The sequence below is a fragment of the Osmerus mordax genome, chromosome 4 (assembly GCF_038355195.1).
Source record: "Osmerus mordax isolate fOsmMor3 chromosome 4, fOsmMor3.pri, whole genome shotgun sequence".
NCBI classification, from domain to species: domain Eukaryota; kingdom Metazoa; phylum Chordata; class Actinopteri; order Osmeriformes; family Osmeridae; genus Osmerus; species Osmerus mordax.
This window is the reverse complement of record NC_090053.1, coordinates 928970-949227: the sequence shown is the minus strand read 5'-3', so window position 1 is coordinate 949227 and position 20258 is coordinate 928970. Positions and strand designations below refer to the sequence as shown.

Here is a 20258-nt window from a genome sequence, read left to right as displayed (position 1 = left end):
TGGAGAATGTTTATTTCAGCTTACATGAACATACAAATTCTAACATTCTCTTCAAGGTTCCCCATAGGTCGTATAATCTAGAAAATATTAACTGTAAATTGTTATGGGTACAGCTTTTCAATTATTGATCATCTATAAACATATCTTGTAAAAGTGTAAAATGTACCGTTTTACTTTTCTCATTAAAATTGAAACATGGAACGCAATACTATATCATGACTAAAAAGTCAGAATGCAAAATTGTAGGTAATGTAACAAGTGGACCACTTAAAACCAATCAAGCATATTTTTGAATGTCTGTAGAAATATCTGTGCTTTCTTCTCAAGCAAACCATAAGCCATTGCATTTATTAAATCTTAATTATGAAACCTTTTACTTTAACAGTGTTGAATGATCTTCCTGCTGCTGACAGTCCACAAAGGCTGTGAAGTTAGCCACTGTGCCACAGCGACTGTGAAGGTAGCCACTGTGCCACGGAGGCTGTGAAGGTAGCCACTGTGCCACGGAGGCTGTGAAGGTAGCCACTGTGCCACGGAGGCTGTGAAGGTAGCCACTGTGCCACAGCGACTGTGAAGGTAGCCACTGTGCCACGGAGGCTGTGAAGGTAGCCACTGTGCCACGGAGGCTGTGAAGGTAGCCACTGTGCCACAGCGACTGTGAAGGTAGCCACTGTGCTGCCTGGGCTACCATGTCATCTTCAGTCAGTGCCAGAAGTCAGTCCAGTGATTCAAAGCAAGCAGTTATGCATGAATTCACCAAAAGTATGTAAAAGTGGTAAACATATCATCATAATTTGCAAATGCTAAATATTTACAATGTATTTCATGAATTTAAAAGAGTTTTGAATGAAAGCACATGGCTATGTGAATACATTGAAGTTCTATAGCATTTTCGACTTTCTCTGATGGTACAAAGTTGACATAATATTGTATAAATACAGCAAATTTGACAAAGTCTTGGGTGAAGAAATTATGAAGATAACAAAAAGAAATGGATAGCATATGTAACACATGGATAACCCTCAATGAGCTGAATTATGTACAAACATATTCACTTTATTTGAATCAAAACTACTAATAAGCTGCTAAACCTTTAACCATTTTATGTATGCACAGAATGAATATAGGCATATAATAGAATACAGAGCACACACACCATACTTTTGCAAACATTTAACATGTTTATGTCCTTATTTGTGCACTGTGAAAATGACAAGAAATGCCTGACAGGTTTCCTACAATAAATAGACAAGGAGAAACACTTGGATTAAATGGCTGCCTCTTGTTTGCCAATATCATGATACAGTGTTTTAAGACCTGAGGTTTAGCACACCAATAATTTGCAATCATAAAAATGACCAATATTTTCAAAACATACAACAAATTTCTTAATAATACTGTGGCAAGAGGTCTTTTAATACCAAAGGGAATGCTTTAGGGACACAGTCCAAACACTACTAGGATCTACCACTTCCTGTTTATGCGTTGGGCTTTCATACCCAGTACTGGTTCTTTTTCATGGCCGGGTCTGTTGTCCGACAGTGCTGCAGTAACTCTGGATCTGCATCTTTGGAGTCCATGTTGGACAGAGGAATGCTGTTCGCTGGGTCCGTTTTCCTAAAGGTCTCCTGAGTACTGACCTCTCCATTTTTGGGCTTGGAGGTCGCCACCATCTGTACGTTGTGCTTGCCGGTCTTGTTGCGACGCACTAAGTAGTACGTACACATGGCTGAGAGGAGCAGGAGAAGGATGACCAGGATGGGGATGAGGATGGACCACAGGTTGTTTCGACGTGACACAACTGGTTTCCTGTGTGAGGCAGAGTCAGCAGAGGCAGTGGTGAGGCCGGCCCCGTGAGGCCAGTCCATGTTGCCCCTCCATCGGGGGCTCGGGGCAGTGGCGAGTGGATATCCACTGGGGAGGTCATTGCTGTCAATCCAATTTGACTCTGGAGGGACTCTAAGGAGTGTGACAGGGTACACCCCTGATGCATTGTAGGGCGAGGTTCTGAACGACAGGACACATTCAGCAGGAGGGACCCCGTAGGCCTTGAGCAGGAAGTGAGCCTCGTCATGATCTACACCACCTTGTGATCGTTCCGTGCTGTTCAGGATCTCCAGAGCCACCCGACCCTCGTCCAGCTCCTTCTGGGTGAACATGTCGACGGGCTGGCCGTCTCCAGACCCTCCAGGCTGGCCGTCTCCAGACCCTCCAGGCCTCACAAAGCGAGCCCCACGAGGATGCTGGATGACGCTGAACGTCGGGGACGACCTGGTCTTATTGGCCAGAGCTGTAGCATCCAGCAGCTTCCTGTCCAGTTGAACAGTGGCACCGCGCGGTAACAGAGGATTCTGGGCAATGTTGACAAGTGGTTTGACTGTGATGTTGAGGACAGACGAGACATTAGCTGCTCGGCTCCTGACCACCAAGGCCACACTGTCTCGTGGTGACGTTGACTTGATGAAGCGAACACTAACGCGTCCTTCGTTGATCTGTGTTTGGGTGAAAGCAGAAGTGGGTTGGCGATCCACCATAACAGCAGCAAACTTTGGGACATTGGTGATCTTGTAGAGGATGTCTTCCTCGATTGGACCTCCCGTGGTAGCCTTAAGCATGTCTTCTGTCACCAGTGTCTCATCATCTCCCTGCTTTACCTGGATCTCTAGAGCTTTGGCCAGAACCAGCGTCCGTGCCAGCACGCCGATGTGAAGCGTGTAAGACTCTGTGCGGTGTTTCCCGTCTGAAACTGTAAACTCCATGAAACCATCAACCAGGCTGCCATCACTGGCAAATCCAACTTGCCCCTTGTTTACTGCATCCTGGGTGAACTCCGAGATGGGATCCATCACCTGCGTATCCAACAGCTGCCCGTTGGTCGGGGCTTTGGTAACAGTGAAGCGCACCTCATCGGGGGTACTGTCCTCATCCCTGGTGTTGAGGTGTTTCTGAGTGAGGATGGTCATGGAACCTTGGAGAACCTCCAGGAGCATGTCCAAAGTGACCAGCTCAGGGGGGCTGGAGTCACGGCGGCGGATGGAGATGTTGAAGATCTCTTCAAGGACCACTGATTGAGCTGGCAGTGGCACGCTATGACCCTGGGAGTTCAGACGCACTCGGAAGCCAAAGCTGTCTAAAGAAGCTCCTGAGTCATCATGGGAATATTCCACTTCACCCTGCACAATATCTTCCTGCATGAAATACGGAGTGTCTCTGGGCAGATCCAGACCTCCTAGGGTAATTTGTCCATGGATTGGGAAGCGGTGAACCTCAAAGACCACGTCCACATCCTCTTGTTCTGACTCTGATAAGGTTGCCAGAAGGTTGGAGGCATCCAAGATGGTACTGTCAATGGCTTTCCTCTGACCTTGCACAATTTCCAGACCTAATGAAGAGAAAAACTATTCAAATCGTTGTTCGTGCAAGAACTTTTTACGACTAAAGTTGAATGATAAATGCAATTCTCAAATTATAAATGAAATTGTCTACTTATAAATGAAAATACTCAACCAAAACGTCACATTTGCAATTTCCTTTAGTTCAACATGAAACATGTTTCATGTTTTATCACCGTCTTGTTCTTGTTCAAGTGAAAGTGCTTTAGACACGTGTCACTTTTCAGTTGTCCCAACCCACCTTTGTTCCTCCAGAGCTGTGAGGAGACGTTGCGGTTAGCTGCATAGTAGGAGACGGTGATGGGGAGGACGTGATGGACCACTGGGGCTGGTGGGGAGGACAGGAGGAGCATGATGGAGTCTCTCACCACCCAGAAGGGCTCCTCGGGCATCTGGTGCTCGTAGAACACAGCACCTGCCTCCAGCTGCATGGGGGGGAGCACTGTGTTAGAAATAATGTTCAAATCTAGTAATAAGCTTTGATAACAGTAGCAGTGACATAGGCCTTGGTCTCATGGCGTCTGTAAATTAATTAGTAGAGAATCACAGTACCTCTGTTTGAGAAAAGTGGTTAATCTCCTCAAACAGATTCTTGTCCTTTGCTATGATGAGTCTTCCCAGACGAGGCGGCCGTAAGAGAGAGTAGCTGATCTCATCTCCGTCCTCGTCGGTCACCGCCCCCAGATTGGCGCTGGAGATAAGTTGTCTTGTTCCTGGAAGAGTGGAAAAACTGACCTGTTCTCTTAATATTCTCAGGAGAGTAGGGAACATGTTATGTCATGTTAACTGAGCAAACAACTACAGTATATCTCAAATTAATCATTTACATATTTACTGTTTCATAACCTTCATAACCTGTTTTGGGTGACCCTGATGTTTTGGATGGGATTTTTTCCAAATATTATACAGCACAGATAAAACCAAGCATTATCACCTGGAAATACCATCAGCTCCTCCTGTGTTTCCATGGTGATGGTGCGCTCTCTTGCCGTGACGACGAAGCGGTACAGCGGTGACGTATGCTCTCCATCTGTCACGGTGAAACTGAAGCCTCCGGAATCCAGCCCTGTCAAGCAGACACAGTTCATTGCTGTAGCTGTGATTGCAATTACCACGTGTTGGCAAAGCCTAAACAAACTGTGAGAGAACAATCTGTCTGTCAGTCATTTTCAATCAAGTGGCTGTCACAGTTTATTTGCTCAACACAACAACAGGAAAGGTCAATGTCACAATCTAACAAGCCTTACCTTCGTGGATGAAAATCACCTCTCCATTAGTAATTTGAGCCTGTGTAAAGTTTAGGAGGCTTTCTTCAGGGGATTCTTTTAGGGCTACCATTCCATTGGTTGGGGACTCAACGGAATATACCAAGTCTTCTGCGGGGGTGTCTGCATCTTCAGTGTTCAACATGTTAGGTGTGATATCCGCCTCCTCTCCAGCCAGGAGCTGAAACAAACAATAAGCAAAGCAACAGCACAGTTAACAGTGACGTGTTTAAACATTTCGTGTTATGTGTGACATTCAACTTCAGGATTGGACATAAAAAATCTACTCCAAATTAATCCATTTGTCTACAAATAAGGTACATTTAAAATAAAGTACTAAGTGTGAATTGGGGGACAAACGGCTTGTTGAAATGTTAATGGCAGACTGGAGAAGATGAGGCGTGTTGTATAGGAAGAGGACCTCTCCCTTGGTGAACGGGTTTTGATGGACTTATTGACTTCTGATGCTCCACTTGCAAAATTGAACATAATTTCAAAGAGATTGACCAGGTCTACTGAATGTTTAAAATAACTGGGATAAACTAGATGAGGACTGGGCAGGCATGCAGTCAGAAAATATTGATCTTCTCAAGGCATCCTTCTTTTCTTCTCTGTTTACCTACTCTCTCTCCCCCTCACAAGATCAAGATCAAAGATGTCTGCCAGGAAGGGCAGCCAAGCAGGTGAGCTTCAGAAACATCCAGATGATCACATGCATACTTACTGATACATATTTTGTGAATGTCTTCTACTACAACATATCACCATTGTATAAGCTTGAAGACAACATCCATCTCAATGGATCCACAGGATACGTAAAGGTAAAATAAAAATTATAACATGAAATTCTCAATTTATGTAAGGACATTTAAGGAGTTCATAAAATGTCTATGAACTATAGTTCTTTCAGTTAAGAAATAACCTTTAAGTGTGAAATGAAATATATTTACCATGAGGGTTGGACACTGCATGCATGACATGAAAATAAAGAATTTCAAAACAAAAACAATTTTCTCTAGACCACTGGCATTTGTAAATGTTTAATGTTTTATACATGTGTGATATTTGTTAATGGCTTTCCATATCTTAAATGGCTTTAATCACAAGCTTAATGTTGGATTGCTGCTTGTGTGTTCATGTTATATCAAGTACAAAAAAGGCACTATTTGTACACATACATAATTTTTTTAAATAATTAATACAAAACAATATGTACAAATAAAATGACACTGACCCTTCATGATATATATAAAAAAGTGGGAATGTAAGAAAATACTTGGGAATGTTCTCCTTTAAAAAATTTTTTTTCTTTTTTGTTCTGGAACATTCCACTAGATGGCTACATCCCCTCACAATCACCAGGAGGCTCACCAAAGTTTGTAGGTTAGTTGAAAATAAATTGAGTTGGAAATTGATTGTTTATACCACTATCATTGCATCATACACAGGAGTGGCAAGGTGGCAATATTGAAAAATTGATAACATTTCCTTTCGTGCTAACAAAAGCGACTGTCAGGCATTGTCAAGAGGGTTTGTCAAACTCAAGAGAATAGGCTTGTCAGTTGGCAGCGTATCAACTGGAGGGAGCAGCATGTCTGAAGTTACAATGCATCTCATTAAGGTGTATCCCCTTATTGGCATCATATACAACTCAGACTAATGGAAATAGAACATGAAGGAGCTTCTTTGACACGGCTATTGACTGTGTATGATTGAATTGGTGAATTCTACATTGGACATTATCTTTCACATTAATACTAGACAGAAAAGAGAGAAAGAAGCACTCAAAATGTACATTTGAGAGTTCTAATATGCTGGCTGGGCAAAGTATAACACACGCACTTATACCCATATAAAGAAAAGGAGAGTGAGAGAGAGAGAGAGGGAATGAGAGACCTAATGGAGACCAGCTGTGTCCTCTGGAGCCAAGTAGCATCTATGGCGATCAAAGTGTCATGACAATGTTATTCATTATGTCTGTTCATCTGCTGTAGTACAAACATATCCTGTTTTAAATCAAACCAGCAACACAACCTAGGTAGGAGGAGCTAATGTAAGTAAACTCAGACTGTTAGGAAACATGTATGTATAATTATGTACATTTTGTGGCAATAAGATGTTGGGATTGACTGGCGCCCTGGCTATGCCGAGAGCTTCGGCCGTGTCACCATCTTGGTTTTCCAAAAATACACGTTGCCAAGACTACGCTCAACCACAGACAGAACAGAGAGGACTGAATGACACCGTTGGTTTCCAGATATGCAAGATGATTATGGTTAACTTTCTCAAACAATCTTCCAGTCTTCACTGTAGGATTCGCTTTTTAAGCTTTCTTTTTGCCTTGAGAAGTTCACAAGCAACAAAATGCATGAACCTCATTATTAAATGATTGTCTTTGAAAAGTGCCAAGTTCCTGACGAATGCATAGAAGAGGTTCTACAAGGGGTTGGTTAAAATTGATTTTATTCATAAGTAGTCATCCATCTATGGTGGGAATGTAATGCCTAGTTATCTCACTAATTAGATCAATACAATTGACAAGAACTTGAGTCCCAGTTTGAAAGTTTAATTGGGGTTTAAAAAAGCATATTAATACGTCTTACCATCAATCAAAACATCTTACCTCCAGTCCAGTGTTTCGTGTTAGTCTGGGTGGCTCGTCATTAACCGGGATGACAGTCACCGCGAGGGTGAAGGGAATACTGCGCCGCTCGAGCTCATAGACTGAGGCGGAGAGGGTGAAACTGTCCTCACCACTCTCTGAGCTGTCATGCATATAGTAGACATGTCCAAGCTTCACCTGCAAATGAAGGAAAAGCCTTTAAGGTGACTGTCAACCCTGCCACAGTCATGTTAGGAAAATACCGTTTTGTTGTGTTTCACATCCACTCATATATCCCATAACGATTCTTATATTTTACACCAATGAAAAGTGTTTTCTCAAGAATAGAGTGAAATAGTTACTATGTGAGTCAGAAGCCTACTCCTGCTCCTTTGAGGAAGTACACAGAAGCCACAGCTCACTGAGTGACACACATTTTCCATTCGTTCTACTTCCTGGGAAGTAGTCAGTCTTTATTGATGAGAGGGACCTGCACCAGAGTGCAACGAGAAACTAATGGATGCCAGATGTCTGCCATTGCACTGGAAAAACACCCTGTGTCATTACTTGTTGGGGAAAGTGAGTGAGACAATCAATCTCTGTTTGAACAATAAACAAAGAGTGGACTTTTGGACTTTTCTGGTCAATCCATGTGCAATAATGAGTGAAAGCGCGTCCACCTTTAATTTAGGGGAACTACACTCTGGTTCCAGTCCTGCCTTGAAGCTTGGAGATCTATGGCAATGTGGCAGTCGTCTGGAGAAGTTGTTATGTCCTCTTAACAGACTTATGGGAACAAGGGACAGAGGAGTAACAGAAAAATGCCCCATAAAACAGTTTAAAGTCACAAACATTGTCAGTAGAACACATACATGATGTGTATGTTCCTCTATTTACCCCGCTGCCTTATTTTTAGCCTTATTCAGATGTAGCTGAATCGTGGCTATGCATTGGTCCCAGTTGAGTTAAGCAACACAGTGGGGTCTTTGAGAGGGAGAGGGGTTTAGTGCTGTGAGCATTATTACAAGAATATACTGAGCCCGTTTATTTTGGCTCTAGGCTGTTGAAGGGCACAGTCAGTTTTTCCACAATCCTCGTAGAAGTACAGAGAGGAGACGAGAGCTCCATGCTTGTGACTAATGCGGCTTGGTACTCATGGACTGCAGAGGCTCTCCTCCCAGCGGTCTCATGTCTGTTTCATTCTTTCCAAGCACGGGTCCTCCGAACCACATGGTTCAAGGAATTCCTCAAAATGTGTATATAAGATGATTGTGGTATAACTTGGATAGTATTCTGGTAGTCCCATGCGATTAAGAAAATAATGAATGTTTAGAAATATAATCTCATTCCTCTATATGTAAATAATATAGTTTCTAAATTGCACCCACCTCTTCCCAGGTGAAGAAGTTGAGGTCTTGTTCATCTCCGCCTTGGTAACGAATATTTCCATGCAGAGGAGGCTCCTCCACAATGAACTCAACATTAGCTGAACTGTAGAAGGGGTGTGAGATATTGACAAGCTCCGTGGAAATAGCCATCCCGCCACCTTCCTTCACAGTAAAGTTGGCGGTCTGGACAGGGATGAGCCGAGGCACAATGTCTATCTTCACTCGCAGGTCTTCTACTGTGGTGAAACCATTACTGACGTCTGCTGTGAAGGCATCACTGCCCTGGGGGACCAAAAATGAAACTGAATTGTGTGCAAAAATAACAACAACGTAACAATAAGTAGGCCCACACAACATGGTCTGACAGGTACCTGAACGGATGCAGACACATAAAGAATGCGCCCCCTGTTGATGTCATCCTGGGTAAAGGAATCAATGTAGTCCAAGACTGGGGACGCTGTGCTGTCTGAGTCATTAGTCAGCATGACCACATGCCCCAGACGAGGAGGGTCCTTGATGGTAAACACCATCTGTTCAGGCAGGATGGCCAGGGAGAGATGCCCTTGCTCTAGCTGATAAGTGAATTGTATGACAGAGTTAATAATGTACACATTTCAAATGTTAAAAAAACTGCACATTGAAATGCATTTACTTAAAACTGAGGAACACAGACATACAGTAACACACATAGCATGCCTGCATGATAATATCAGTTTCACAACAAAACTTGGTGAGTTTTGCCAATTAATTGTGGGCCACAGAGAGAAAAGGACTTATAAATATACACATCAATACAGTTGTTTGAGGAATCATATTTGCATGAAATCCACTGTACTTGTTACATTCTGTATCCTCCTTCAAAGCATGATAAGCATACATTTCTCTCAGTTCATGATATAATGTTATGAGAACAAATGTTACCTGAGGACAATTACTTGTAAACAGATAACAAACAAGAGATTCAGGTTGATGTGAACATACCCTCAGATGATCCTGGTCCAACACAGTATGTTCTCCCTCGTAGGAGATGAGGATCTTATTGGCGATGACCTCAGGTTCAGACAGGTAACCTTGCTTGAATATCTCTATCCTAAAAGTGCCTTCCTCAGAATGACCTTTAGCTTGCACAATGAAACCAAAAGAGTCCTTGGATCTCAAGCTCTCATCATTGTGCTCATATGACACCACACCCTTTTTCAGATCTTCTTGGGTGAACTGAGAAGCCTCAATCCCACTTACAATGATCTTTCCATCTGTAGGGGGCAATATCACCTGATAGAGGAACTCACTGGCATCTCTGATGTCCATGTTGGACTCTGCACTCAAAATTGAGGTGTCAAGGGTCTTGGTGCTACCATGATTTATGACCACCATGTTGTTGACCACATGCAAGTAGGGCTCACCAGCCTGGACTTGGAGAAGAGCACTGGTCTTGTGGAGGCCGTCAGACACCTGAAGCTGGAAACGTTCACGGTCTGCTCCATGGTGCACAAACAGAACATTCTTCTCCCTCAGGTCTGCTTGGGTGAAACGGAAGAGGGGCTGTGATGGGTCAGAGTTTGAGACTATGTTTCCTGAGAGGATGCCTTCACGAACGTAGACAAGCTGGGTATCATTAAAACCCTCGTCTTCATCTGTAAATAGAATGTCATCAGTAGTCAACAAATGCTTGCCGTTGCGGACCACGTTGAAGGTTTTATCCACAACCCTGATCGGAACATGATCATTCTTTGACTGAATGGCTATTCTGAAAACTCCACTCACAGATTCTGGACCATCTGTTTGGATGACAGAACTTCTTACAGTCTGTTCGAATGTCAAGAAATGAAACTCATCATCACTTTTGTCTGAGCCATCATGTTTGTAGATTAGCCTGTCAAGGAGAAGGTCTTCATTGCTGAACATTTTGATTGCACCTTCAAACCTGGGCTGTCCATGTGGGGACCCCCTGATAAGACGACCATGCTTGGGGCCTTGTGTCACCCGGTAAACAAAGGATGTTGAGCTGGATGTCTGAACCCAGAGATGGTCTTTGTTCAGAATATTCTCCCCACCTTCTAAAACAATCAATCTTTCATTTGTCATGATTGGATCGTCAGCAAGGATTTGGATTGGGTAGGTATACACAGGTGAGTACTGGTTTTCGACAAAGATCTTAAACTTGAACTGGTCCTGGCTGTCAACAGCCTCATGCACATGGAGGTTGTAGCTGATGTGGCCATTCCAGATGTCCTGTTGGGTGAACCCATCGTCCTCATTCAGCGCCCTGCCAAGCAGTTGGAGAGTACCCCATTTTGGGGCCTTGACGAGTACGTATCTCACAGATTCAAAGTCGACAGTCTTTCCTTTCACCTCTGCCTGTAGCTCTGTGTGTTTTATGACCTGATTCTTGCCTGTCAGCTTTAGGGGAACCATTTTGGACATTTCTATTTGTGAGGGGGTGATTTTGACTAAGAAGGTGTTGTTCCACAAGGAGAACTGTCCAAGATGAATGTCAAATTGAATTTCCTCAATCTGAATTCTGCCCTGTTCCGATGAATCTGTGCTAACGTACCTTAGAAGATCTTGCTCCAAATCCGAGTGGTGAAACAATGTCACTTTTTTATACACGTCATTGCTTGTGAGAATCTGCAATTCTCCATATCTTAGTGCCTGTGTGACATTATAAACTATATCTCCATTACGGGGTTGAGCAATGACAGCCAGGTTTTTTAACCCTATTGTGGAGTTGCTTCCTTGAGACAAAAGAAGGCCTGTATTCGTCACAAGGTTCAGTTGGGGTTGTGTGATGGTCAGCTTGAAAGAAGTGGATTGACTTATTGATTGACCGTCAGATACATGCAGAGTGATTCCTGTTCCACTACCACCTTGGTGGACAAAGTATATATTACCATCTTTCAACTGCCTGCAAGTAAACTCACTAATGCTTACTCCAGGTTGCTGTCCATTTTCCAAGAAACCCACATCTCTGGAAGGTTCAGAAGTTATAGTTACTGTTATATCATCACAGCGAGTGTCTGAATCTAAAATGTGTATAAGGTTAGGACTTAAGCGAGTGCGTCCATTTTGGGTGATGGAAATGTCTTCTCCACTAAATTGAGGTATGTCATTGACAGGAATTATATCAACTGGAAGGACATACTGATGGGGAGTTTTGAAGCAGTCTGGGAGGTAGCTGTTGCTGTGAGCTACGACATCTAATTGGATTTGATCTGTATACTTTTCATTACCGTCATGGAGATACTTAATTTTCTTGTTGGCCACATCCCAGAGAGTGAACTTCTTTGTACGTCTACTGTTGATGTTCATATCAAGCAGTCCATACCAAGGATCACTCTTAAGAGTGAAGATGATCTGAGATTGTCGGAGTCCAACATTACTTAGGTCAAATGTGGGGCTCAGGTTGTTAACATCTAAAAAAGCTTCCCCACCCTCAGGCACAAGCAAAGAGGTGATTTCAAGGAGTTTTGTAATGTTCTGGTATTCCTCAGGCATGTCCTCTGTTGGGTAGCAGTGTCTTTCATTGGGGTCCACATGAACGTATCGGATCCTGACAGGGGCTGTGGTTGTGGTTGCATCACCGTCGTAATAACTTGAGTAGTCGTAGTCTTCTCCTTCGCATTTTACATGAACGTCCTTGGTCACAAGAGCATCTTGCAGGCTTCTATCCTTTTGATTAACTTTTATTTCACCTAAGCATCCGATAAAAGCTTCTGATGTTACCATCTCCTCCATGCGATCCAAGAACCCGCCCTCCCTGAAAACTTCCTTCATCTTGCCCTGAATACCTCCCAAATATAGATTACCAACTAAATCCAATCTCTCAGATCCACTTAAAGGGAGGGAAGCAATCTGACTATCCACGTTAATCTCAAACAAACTCTGGTCAATCTGAATTCGAACTCTATGCCATTGATCATCATCTAGCTGCACTTCGGCGTTGTCCAGTACCAACATGCCACTACCGAGGTCCACCACCCCCTTGAGGTTGCCTGCGACCAAACCAACAGCAATGAAATCAGACTCTAGTCCAGGGTGAAAAGCCAAAAGGGCATCTTCAATGGTGGTTTTCATGAGGAACTCTAGAGTGCGTGCACTCCCACTAGCCCCACTCCAGGTAGGGAAGGACACAAAAGAATCTGGGCTGATGAAGCTGGTTGCCTCCCCATCACCAGCCTCAAACTCACTGCTGCAAGATTCCTTGGTGTCGTGACAGTCTGTTGGCACACCTTCAAGAATATCAAATTGATGAGACTCAAAATTGACATGGGAAATACAACCGCGAAATGGTGGAATGGCATTGCTGAGGTAGGGTGTGTCCAAGTCTCCTGTGCCACCCAGCCAAATCCCTAAATCAACATTGAGTTCATCATTGGACTCTTCCAAAGGGATGAACGTGGAGAACAGGTCATCAATCATCATGGTCAATTTGGAATCCTGAAGTTTGATGGACACTTTGTGCTCGAGGAGGTTGTTCAGCTGCAGCCCGGCTGACGAGGACAGCACCACCTCACCTGTCCCCACGTCCATTCTCACCTACCATTTAATGAAAACAATGTTTATTATTGTGTATGGATGGCTTATTATAGTCTTGCTTTCATAAACATATGATGCTCTTTAATATTCTCAAATACTTAACTAAACCTTAATGAATGAGACCTTTGATAAAACAATGACACTATATTGCAACAGTTTATTTCTGTTGTCTATTATATTGTTTTGTCCACAAAAACAAGAGTCTCTAATGACAAGGTTTGGCAAGGTTTCCTGCTCACCTGTAGATTCCCATTGCGGAGTTCTAGGAACATGTAGTCTTGCATCCCTGCAGCCATGAGCAAAAGTCCACTTCGTCGACTGGTCTTAAACTGCAGAGCCAGGTGGAAGGAAGACACATCTTGGATTGACTGTATTCTACAGAAACTGTCCCCAAAGTAGGATGCTATGGAGAAAACACAATTTCGAAGTTTGTATTAACCAATATGATTTTTGTTTATTTGCAATAAGTACAGTGCAGTACAATGCCATGGTTTGGGATTGCACAAAATTGTAATATAAATACAATTCCTTGCATTCTTTTTCAGTATCTTATGACGTGAAAAATTGGAGATGTCATCTTATATTGGTACGGTATGTATGAATAGAGGTGTGAGGATCATCTGAAACACATTTTACTTTCATCTTCACTGTACATGAAGTATCGTAACTGCATTAGCAATTCTACTGTACATAAAACTACATCTAACTCACCTCAGTGTGTGATTCATTCATATTAAGGACAAAACCTTTGTCCGAAAATAATTTTTCTAAACCTTTTTCGAAAATACCTTTCAAATTTTTTTTTTTCGAAACTTCCCCTCAGAAGTGTTGATGCTATCAATAGGATCAGAAAACAGAACTAACCACTAAAGCAGTGGTAACAATCTGAGATGGCATCCTTCACTCAAGTAGAAGTACAGATACACATGTTTAAAAAGACTCTGGTAAAAGTTTAAGTACTGACTACACTTTTTCACTCAAATTAGCCTCATTAAGTACTCATCAATGATGGCAACTTTTTTGGGAAAATATTTTTTCAACCTTTCAAAAACACATTTGGGTAAACTTTTTTTATACAATATTTTTTCAACCTTTCGAAACTTTTTCCACAGACAAAGTGAAAGGAGAGGAGACAAAGGAGATTGAAACAGCCTAAAACAGAGTAAGACCCTGACAGGGTTGTGTTTCTTGAACTACTATGTGTTTTCTAGTTTCAAAGGGATTCTCTCACTGAGACATCAGCTATCCCAATAGATACTTTGAGTGCCAATGATTTGGCAGGAGGATTTCCCATTTCAGCTACCAGGTTTAAACCACACCTTCTGGAGACCCTTACAAAACATACATCACTTAGGCAGCCACTGATTTACCCAAGCTCACACACCAGAATACAACTACAGGAATTCCAAGGGTCTGTTTCCAAGGCAGGATTTTCCATGACTCCGGCCAGGATGCATAAAGGGGGCTTTCCAGAATGTATTCTTTCACATATTAGGAGTTAGAGGTCAAGCTAGAAACACTTAGAAAGAAAATTCTAAGATTTAGGATGAAAATACAGATTAATTCTGTGCCTAACTTGAAGATATTCCCAAGACGTGGCCAGTGCTTAGAAAGCCTCTCCCAAATCAACAGATATCCAAACATCCAGCAGCCAACCAGTCATCATGCAGACAAAAAGCCCACTGCTACCAAGAGTCACAGTCATCTGGACTGTGTATAGGCAGTGATTACGATGCATGATTATGAGTTTTGATGGAACAGGAACACTCAAGGAGGAGGTAGCAAGTAAGTATATTAAATTCAACAAAAAATAACCCTAGCAAGATTTGTCCTAAACCTTAAGGTTTTGGTGGGTTGTTCACAGAATAAGGGGATTAATACTTAAAGGGTGCCCAAAAACTTTAGTCAAGTTTCTGCAGAGTAGGTGTCTAAACCTAGAATTTTGAAACAGAACAGCATGTCACTGCAAGATGTGAACCGTGCTTCTCTGAACACATTCAGTGATTTAAAATAAACAGTTGATAATATTAGTGCGTGAATTACAACCTAGGGGTCCTGGCAGAGCTATACTCATCAGGAGCCAGATGTCTTTAAAACATGCATTGTCTCTCTTTCCACAGCTATGAATTTATCCCCTCCAATCCCCTAACTGCCTGCTCCTTTGCCTCTGTTCCCCCGCACACTATCTACTTATACATCTGGAAAACCCACGAGGAAGAGAGAATGATTTGACCACAGAGCATGGAGAGCTTTGATGTGTGTTTAGTGTCCTTGTGACTCAGCAGTGGGTATGAGTCACATTTGCTGGCCAGTCACTAAGGGTTATTACAGTCTGCAGACACCAGAGCTGATGAACAAGTCTTGAGTCTACGTTGATTTCTGTGCTGTCCTTCTCTGTAGCCTGATACAACACATTTACTGTTAAAGAATGGTGGTTGTCGTTTGGCGGTGTGTGTGTGTGCATACTTTTTCTCTCGTAAGTCCATAACAAACTGAACCACTTTACTGATTGGCTGAGCCAAAATGTAGCAGAATTAGGACTGATCCACTCTATAAACTATGAGTCCTATGTTTGAGGACTGCTTCTCAGAAATTGCACTATCATGGCAATGTGAGCCCAATAATATTTGTTGGGTAGAATTCAAAATGGCGTCATATTAACTCCACTTTCTACAGTATGTATTACATACAGTTTGGATTGTCACAAAAAAGGGATTTGTTTTCTATGTTGTGTTGTGACTCAGGTTTCAGACATGTCACAAAGACAGAAGATAACTTTGCAATGAATTGAGAAGACAACATGCTGGCCTAGTTATTCAAGTAAGACTTATTTGTCCAACTAATCATTGCAACACCTATCGTGTGTGCTATTCACACGCTAAACCCAGCATGAAAGCAGCCTTTTAAAGGAACCAAACACAGTACCACAACACAGTTACACCCCTAACGGTGCCAGCACTGCCCCATTATTAGCTTAAGCTATGGTCTCTGAATGGTGGGGTTTGTAGGAAACTGCAGGTTGCCTCCACCATTAAGCACTGTTCTGAGGGGCCAAAGCAGAGACACAACTAAAAACAGCTCTATTGCAATGTTTTATACAGCTGCCAAGCTCTCTCCTTTCAGAACACACCAGGGACACAGTTTTACAGTGTTTGTAAAGACTTTTCTCAAGCCATATCCAGACATTGTGTAAGCAAACACAACATTATTTTCGCCCTCCTTTCTCTTCAAAGTCAGCTTCCCCTTGAGATTGGCCACCGGCACTAGGGTAAAGAGGTATAAAACACTTAAACAGAAGCTGGAGATTCTCAATGGCTGAGTCCTTCCATGGAAATGATTACAACCTTTTAGTTCCCTTTGGTAAAATGTACACTTACACAACAAGCAAGGGAAGTGGTTGGTAGCTTCAAGTCAACATGTCCTTTCTGAACAGAATAACCTCAAGCTCAGCTGTAAAAAAGCAAACATTGTGAAAGGAAAGGAAAAACATGGGACCATTTTCAAGAATAAGTCTCTGTTGTCTGGAGTTTTATATATAAAGGTGTGAATGAGTGTGTCAGTTACTCACCCAAAACAGAGAAGAGAAACAGAGATAAAACCGTAACAGATGTTTTGATGACTCATGACTTGGTGTGTGGTGGAATGCCGCCCTGATCTATTCACACACGTGTCTGTGGTCATAGCTCAAATGTTCATATTTGCTGATGTGTGAAAACTTCATCACCGACTTGAAATCTGAACACTGCGTCTGGCATAATGACAATTGAGGGTTTTAGAGCGGATAGGAGGGGAACCAAATAAATAGTCAATTGAAGGGGCAACGTTAAAGAGACATACCTTCTTGATCGCATGTTTCAACTAACAAGGACATACTCAAATGTCCTATTTTTTCACTTTACAGTGAAGACACTGTCTTAGAATTGAGCTGCTGTGTAGTTTCATGTTAAGTTGGCTGGTAGTGAACATCAGAGTACTGCAGACACTCTCCAAGTGGAGAACTGAGCAGTTCTAGCCTCAATGCACACTTTGTTTGGGCAACTGCTGTTCCATTCTAGTTACTAACATCACACTTTGGTTGTAGGTTCATCACAAAAATAAAAGATTTGGGTGTAGTCAGAAAGGTCCCTGCGCCTTATGATCCCACATACCTAACAGTATTGTAACACAAACACAACTCCTCAACAGGATCATTGTAGGAGAGTCGAATCCTGCCGTGGTTTATGACTAGGCAGTACAAAGGCTGCCTCTGTCAGCCCAGGCGAGCCATGGAAGCAACCGCCAAGATACCCTGTGGCGGGGTTATTTTTAAATAGTCCCCCTGTGACATCAGATGCCCCCCCTCTTCCTCCCCTCCCTCCGTTTAGCCACACCTTCCCCCCCTCCCCCCCTCCCCCCCTCCCTCCCTACACGCCACCCCCCCCCCCTCCCCCCCTCCCTCCCTACACGCCACCCCCCCCCCTCCCTCCGTTTAGCCACACCTTCCCTGCCCAGTGGCCAAATAAGAACACACTGAGAAGTAAACCGACTAGTGGTGATTTAAACACAGAGGATGAGCTCTGTTTTTCTTGGTATCCAAACAGTGAGGACAGTCTATGAAAATGTGGGGAGGTTTTGACACACAAATCAACTGCTGCTACTCATTCAATTGGGAATTTTACAATTTAACAGGTCACAGTTATAAATCACTCTAGCTAGCGTCGATCCTGTGCGAAGACCCATCCTATACAGGACAGACAGGGGAAAGCTGAAGACAGTATGATGGGTGGAGGTGAGGTAGGGAGGTTCATGTTAGGAAGCTGAAGTTGGGGGAAAAAATTGAGTCAGGTGGCTGAGCGGTTAGGGAATTGGGCTAGTAATCAGAAGGTTGCCGGATCGATTCCCAGTCGTGCAAAAAAAAGAGCGTCTGCTAAATGACTAAATGAAATGAGGCCCTCCTCTTCATCGACTGACAGATCTTAAGCGATGTGAAGCATTAGCAGATACAGTACACAGGGTCTGTGAGGCGTTAGCAGGTACAGTACACAGGGTCTGTGAGGCGTTAGCAGGTACAGTACACATGGTCTGTGAGGGAAGTTGGGACCCAGAAGTTGCATAAGAGAGGGGCTCCCTGTTTGCAGCCCTTCAGTAAAGTCAGTGTGTCAGAGGTCAGACCCAGTGATCAGGTCCAGCTGAAGCCACACGCTACTTGTCTGACCTTTCTAGCTTGTCTTCTCGCCTGCTTCTTTACACACACACACACACACACACACACACACACACACACACACACACACACACACACACACACACACACTCTGCTGAACTACCTTTGCCTCACTGCGACACTATAGAGATCACAGATAACACAACTGCTTTTCCAGATGTCTTTACCCTGCCACCACCTAGTATTTTAGTATTTCAACTCCAACATCCCGCCAAATAACCAAACCGTTACGGTCTCCACAACTATTAAGTCTACAGATTCCCGGTTTGTTTGAGTCACCCCACCCTCGGTCCTGCTCCCCCCCCACTACTTGCACTGCCGTAACCACTATGCTTCTGTTTGGGGGGCCCTTCTTACCATGGTAGCACTCAGTAGCCACATCTCAGTAGAGAGTCAGAGCACCCACCCTCCTCTCCTCAATCCAACTCCTCCTCTGTTGTTCCCTACTCACCACTCACAGCCCAAAATAAATAAAGGCCCTTTTTCTGGAGAGACGGGGAAAGCACTGCGAAACGACTTAAACTGTAATGTTCCAACCTCAACTTGACTCAATTCAGCTTCTGCAGACATTTTCTTTTCCGCCATCGACCACTTCATTTGGGACTTCCAACCAAAGATGGAGATAGTATCAGATGTAATGGAAAATGTAGCACTGTCAGTCTAAGCTTGTATCTCTAGATTATGTTCTATACAATATCTATCTGACAAACACGTTTTCTTTTCTGAGAGTGAGGTGGAACCTCAAGGGCCTTATTTAGTCTGCAGTCTCAACAGCACTGTTATTCCTTACAGTGTCCAAGTGCTCACAGTGTCAACCCTATCCATGATGACGATCATCATACTTGGATTCAAGACAGAGAGAAATATAAAGCATCCTATGTGGAAAGAGAGCATTCCTAAAATAACATGAATACAGAGGGATTAAATGAAATGACAAAGATGACACATGCCATCAAACCACTTCTCTTGCTCTTTGAGAAGGCCTCATGAATACTGGTGTCATGGTGACTAGAGTGGGTCGTCCCATACAGTACATTTCCTGTTGTTCAAAGAGTCCTGTATAGGCTATCTAGAGCTTGGTCATTTGGATGCCTTTGAGATGTTCAGTGTTACTATCACCCACATTCCCACACTGTTACAGAAAATACTTTCCACCTTCTTAGCATGGAGAAAGCTTCAGCACCTACGCTACAAAACCCCAAGAGTAGGGCTGAAACGCAAGATATTTTTATCGAGCCTCTACGTCATTTTCTGCTGAGGTTGGACCTTAAAACCCATGCACCATCTACACTAATAGCTTAAACATGTGCTGCATGGAGAGATCCCCCTGGGTGTAGGAATTCCAGCCTTCCCCAGAAATCCTTCAGTAATGGCAGCCTTTGGGCCAGGAGGCATGTTGCTCCAACATGTCACACACACATACATGCACACACACGTACACACACACACACACAGTCACATAGTCTTTCCTGTGCACATGTTCCTAACCAGGACCACATGCAGTCCTCTTAAAGCAGACAATGCACATGACTTAAACTCTGGATCTACCTAGGTAGTCTAATAGCAGAACTCCAAAACAATACAAAGGGACAAACCAGGTGTAGTCAAAACAGGAAAACAATTTCAGATTTTCAACTAAAGGGAAGACAAGGCTCAGAATGAGCAGATAACCCTTAACTTGCAGCAATCATCTGAAATTAATCATGTTCATTCACTGAATTTGCTTATGAAAACATTCTGTAAAATCTTTACATACTATTTGGTTAGCCATTGCATTCACAGAATGTTTTAGCATCGTAAAAAAAAAGCAAGAACTTCAATGATCCGCCATTTAATGACGGTCTGCTTGATTATGGAAGTAGCCTAGTCTAC

The 20258-nt window shown here is 43.1% G+C and overlaps 1 protein-coding gene across 1 annotated transcript in view; it reads right to left on the bottom strand.

The window, feature by feature from the left end:
- Positions 1-20258, bottom strand: part of cspg4 (chondroitin sulfate proteoglycan 4) — a 29476-nt gene continuing 9218 nt past the window's right edge. The window contains exons 2-11 of the mRNA XM_067234853.1: positions 13423-13586; positions 9629-13183; positions 9019-9219; positions 8648-8929; positions 7281-7457; positions 4640-4838; positions 4327-4458; positions 3945-4105; positions 3634-3817; positions 1-3382 (exon numbers count right to left, since the gene is read on the bottom strand). Of these exons, the coding sequence (XP_067090954.1) occupies positions 1494-3382; positions 3634-3817; positions 3945-4105; positions 4327-4458; positions 4640-4838; positions 7281-7457; positions 8648-8929; positions 9019-9219; positions 9629-13183; positions 13423-13586 (6944 nt within the window). The 3' untranslated portion in view covers positions 1-1493. The remainder of the gene's footprint in view (positions 3383-3633; positions 3818-3944; positions 4106-4326; positions 4459-4639; positions 4839-7280; positions 7458-8647; positions 8930-9018; positions 9220-9628; positions 13184-13422; positions 13587-20258) is intronic.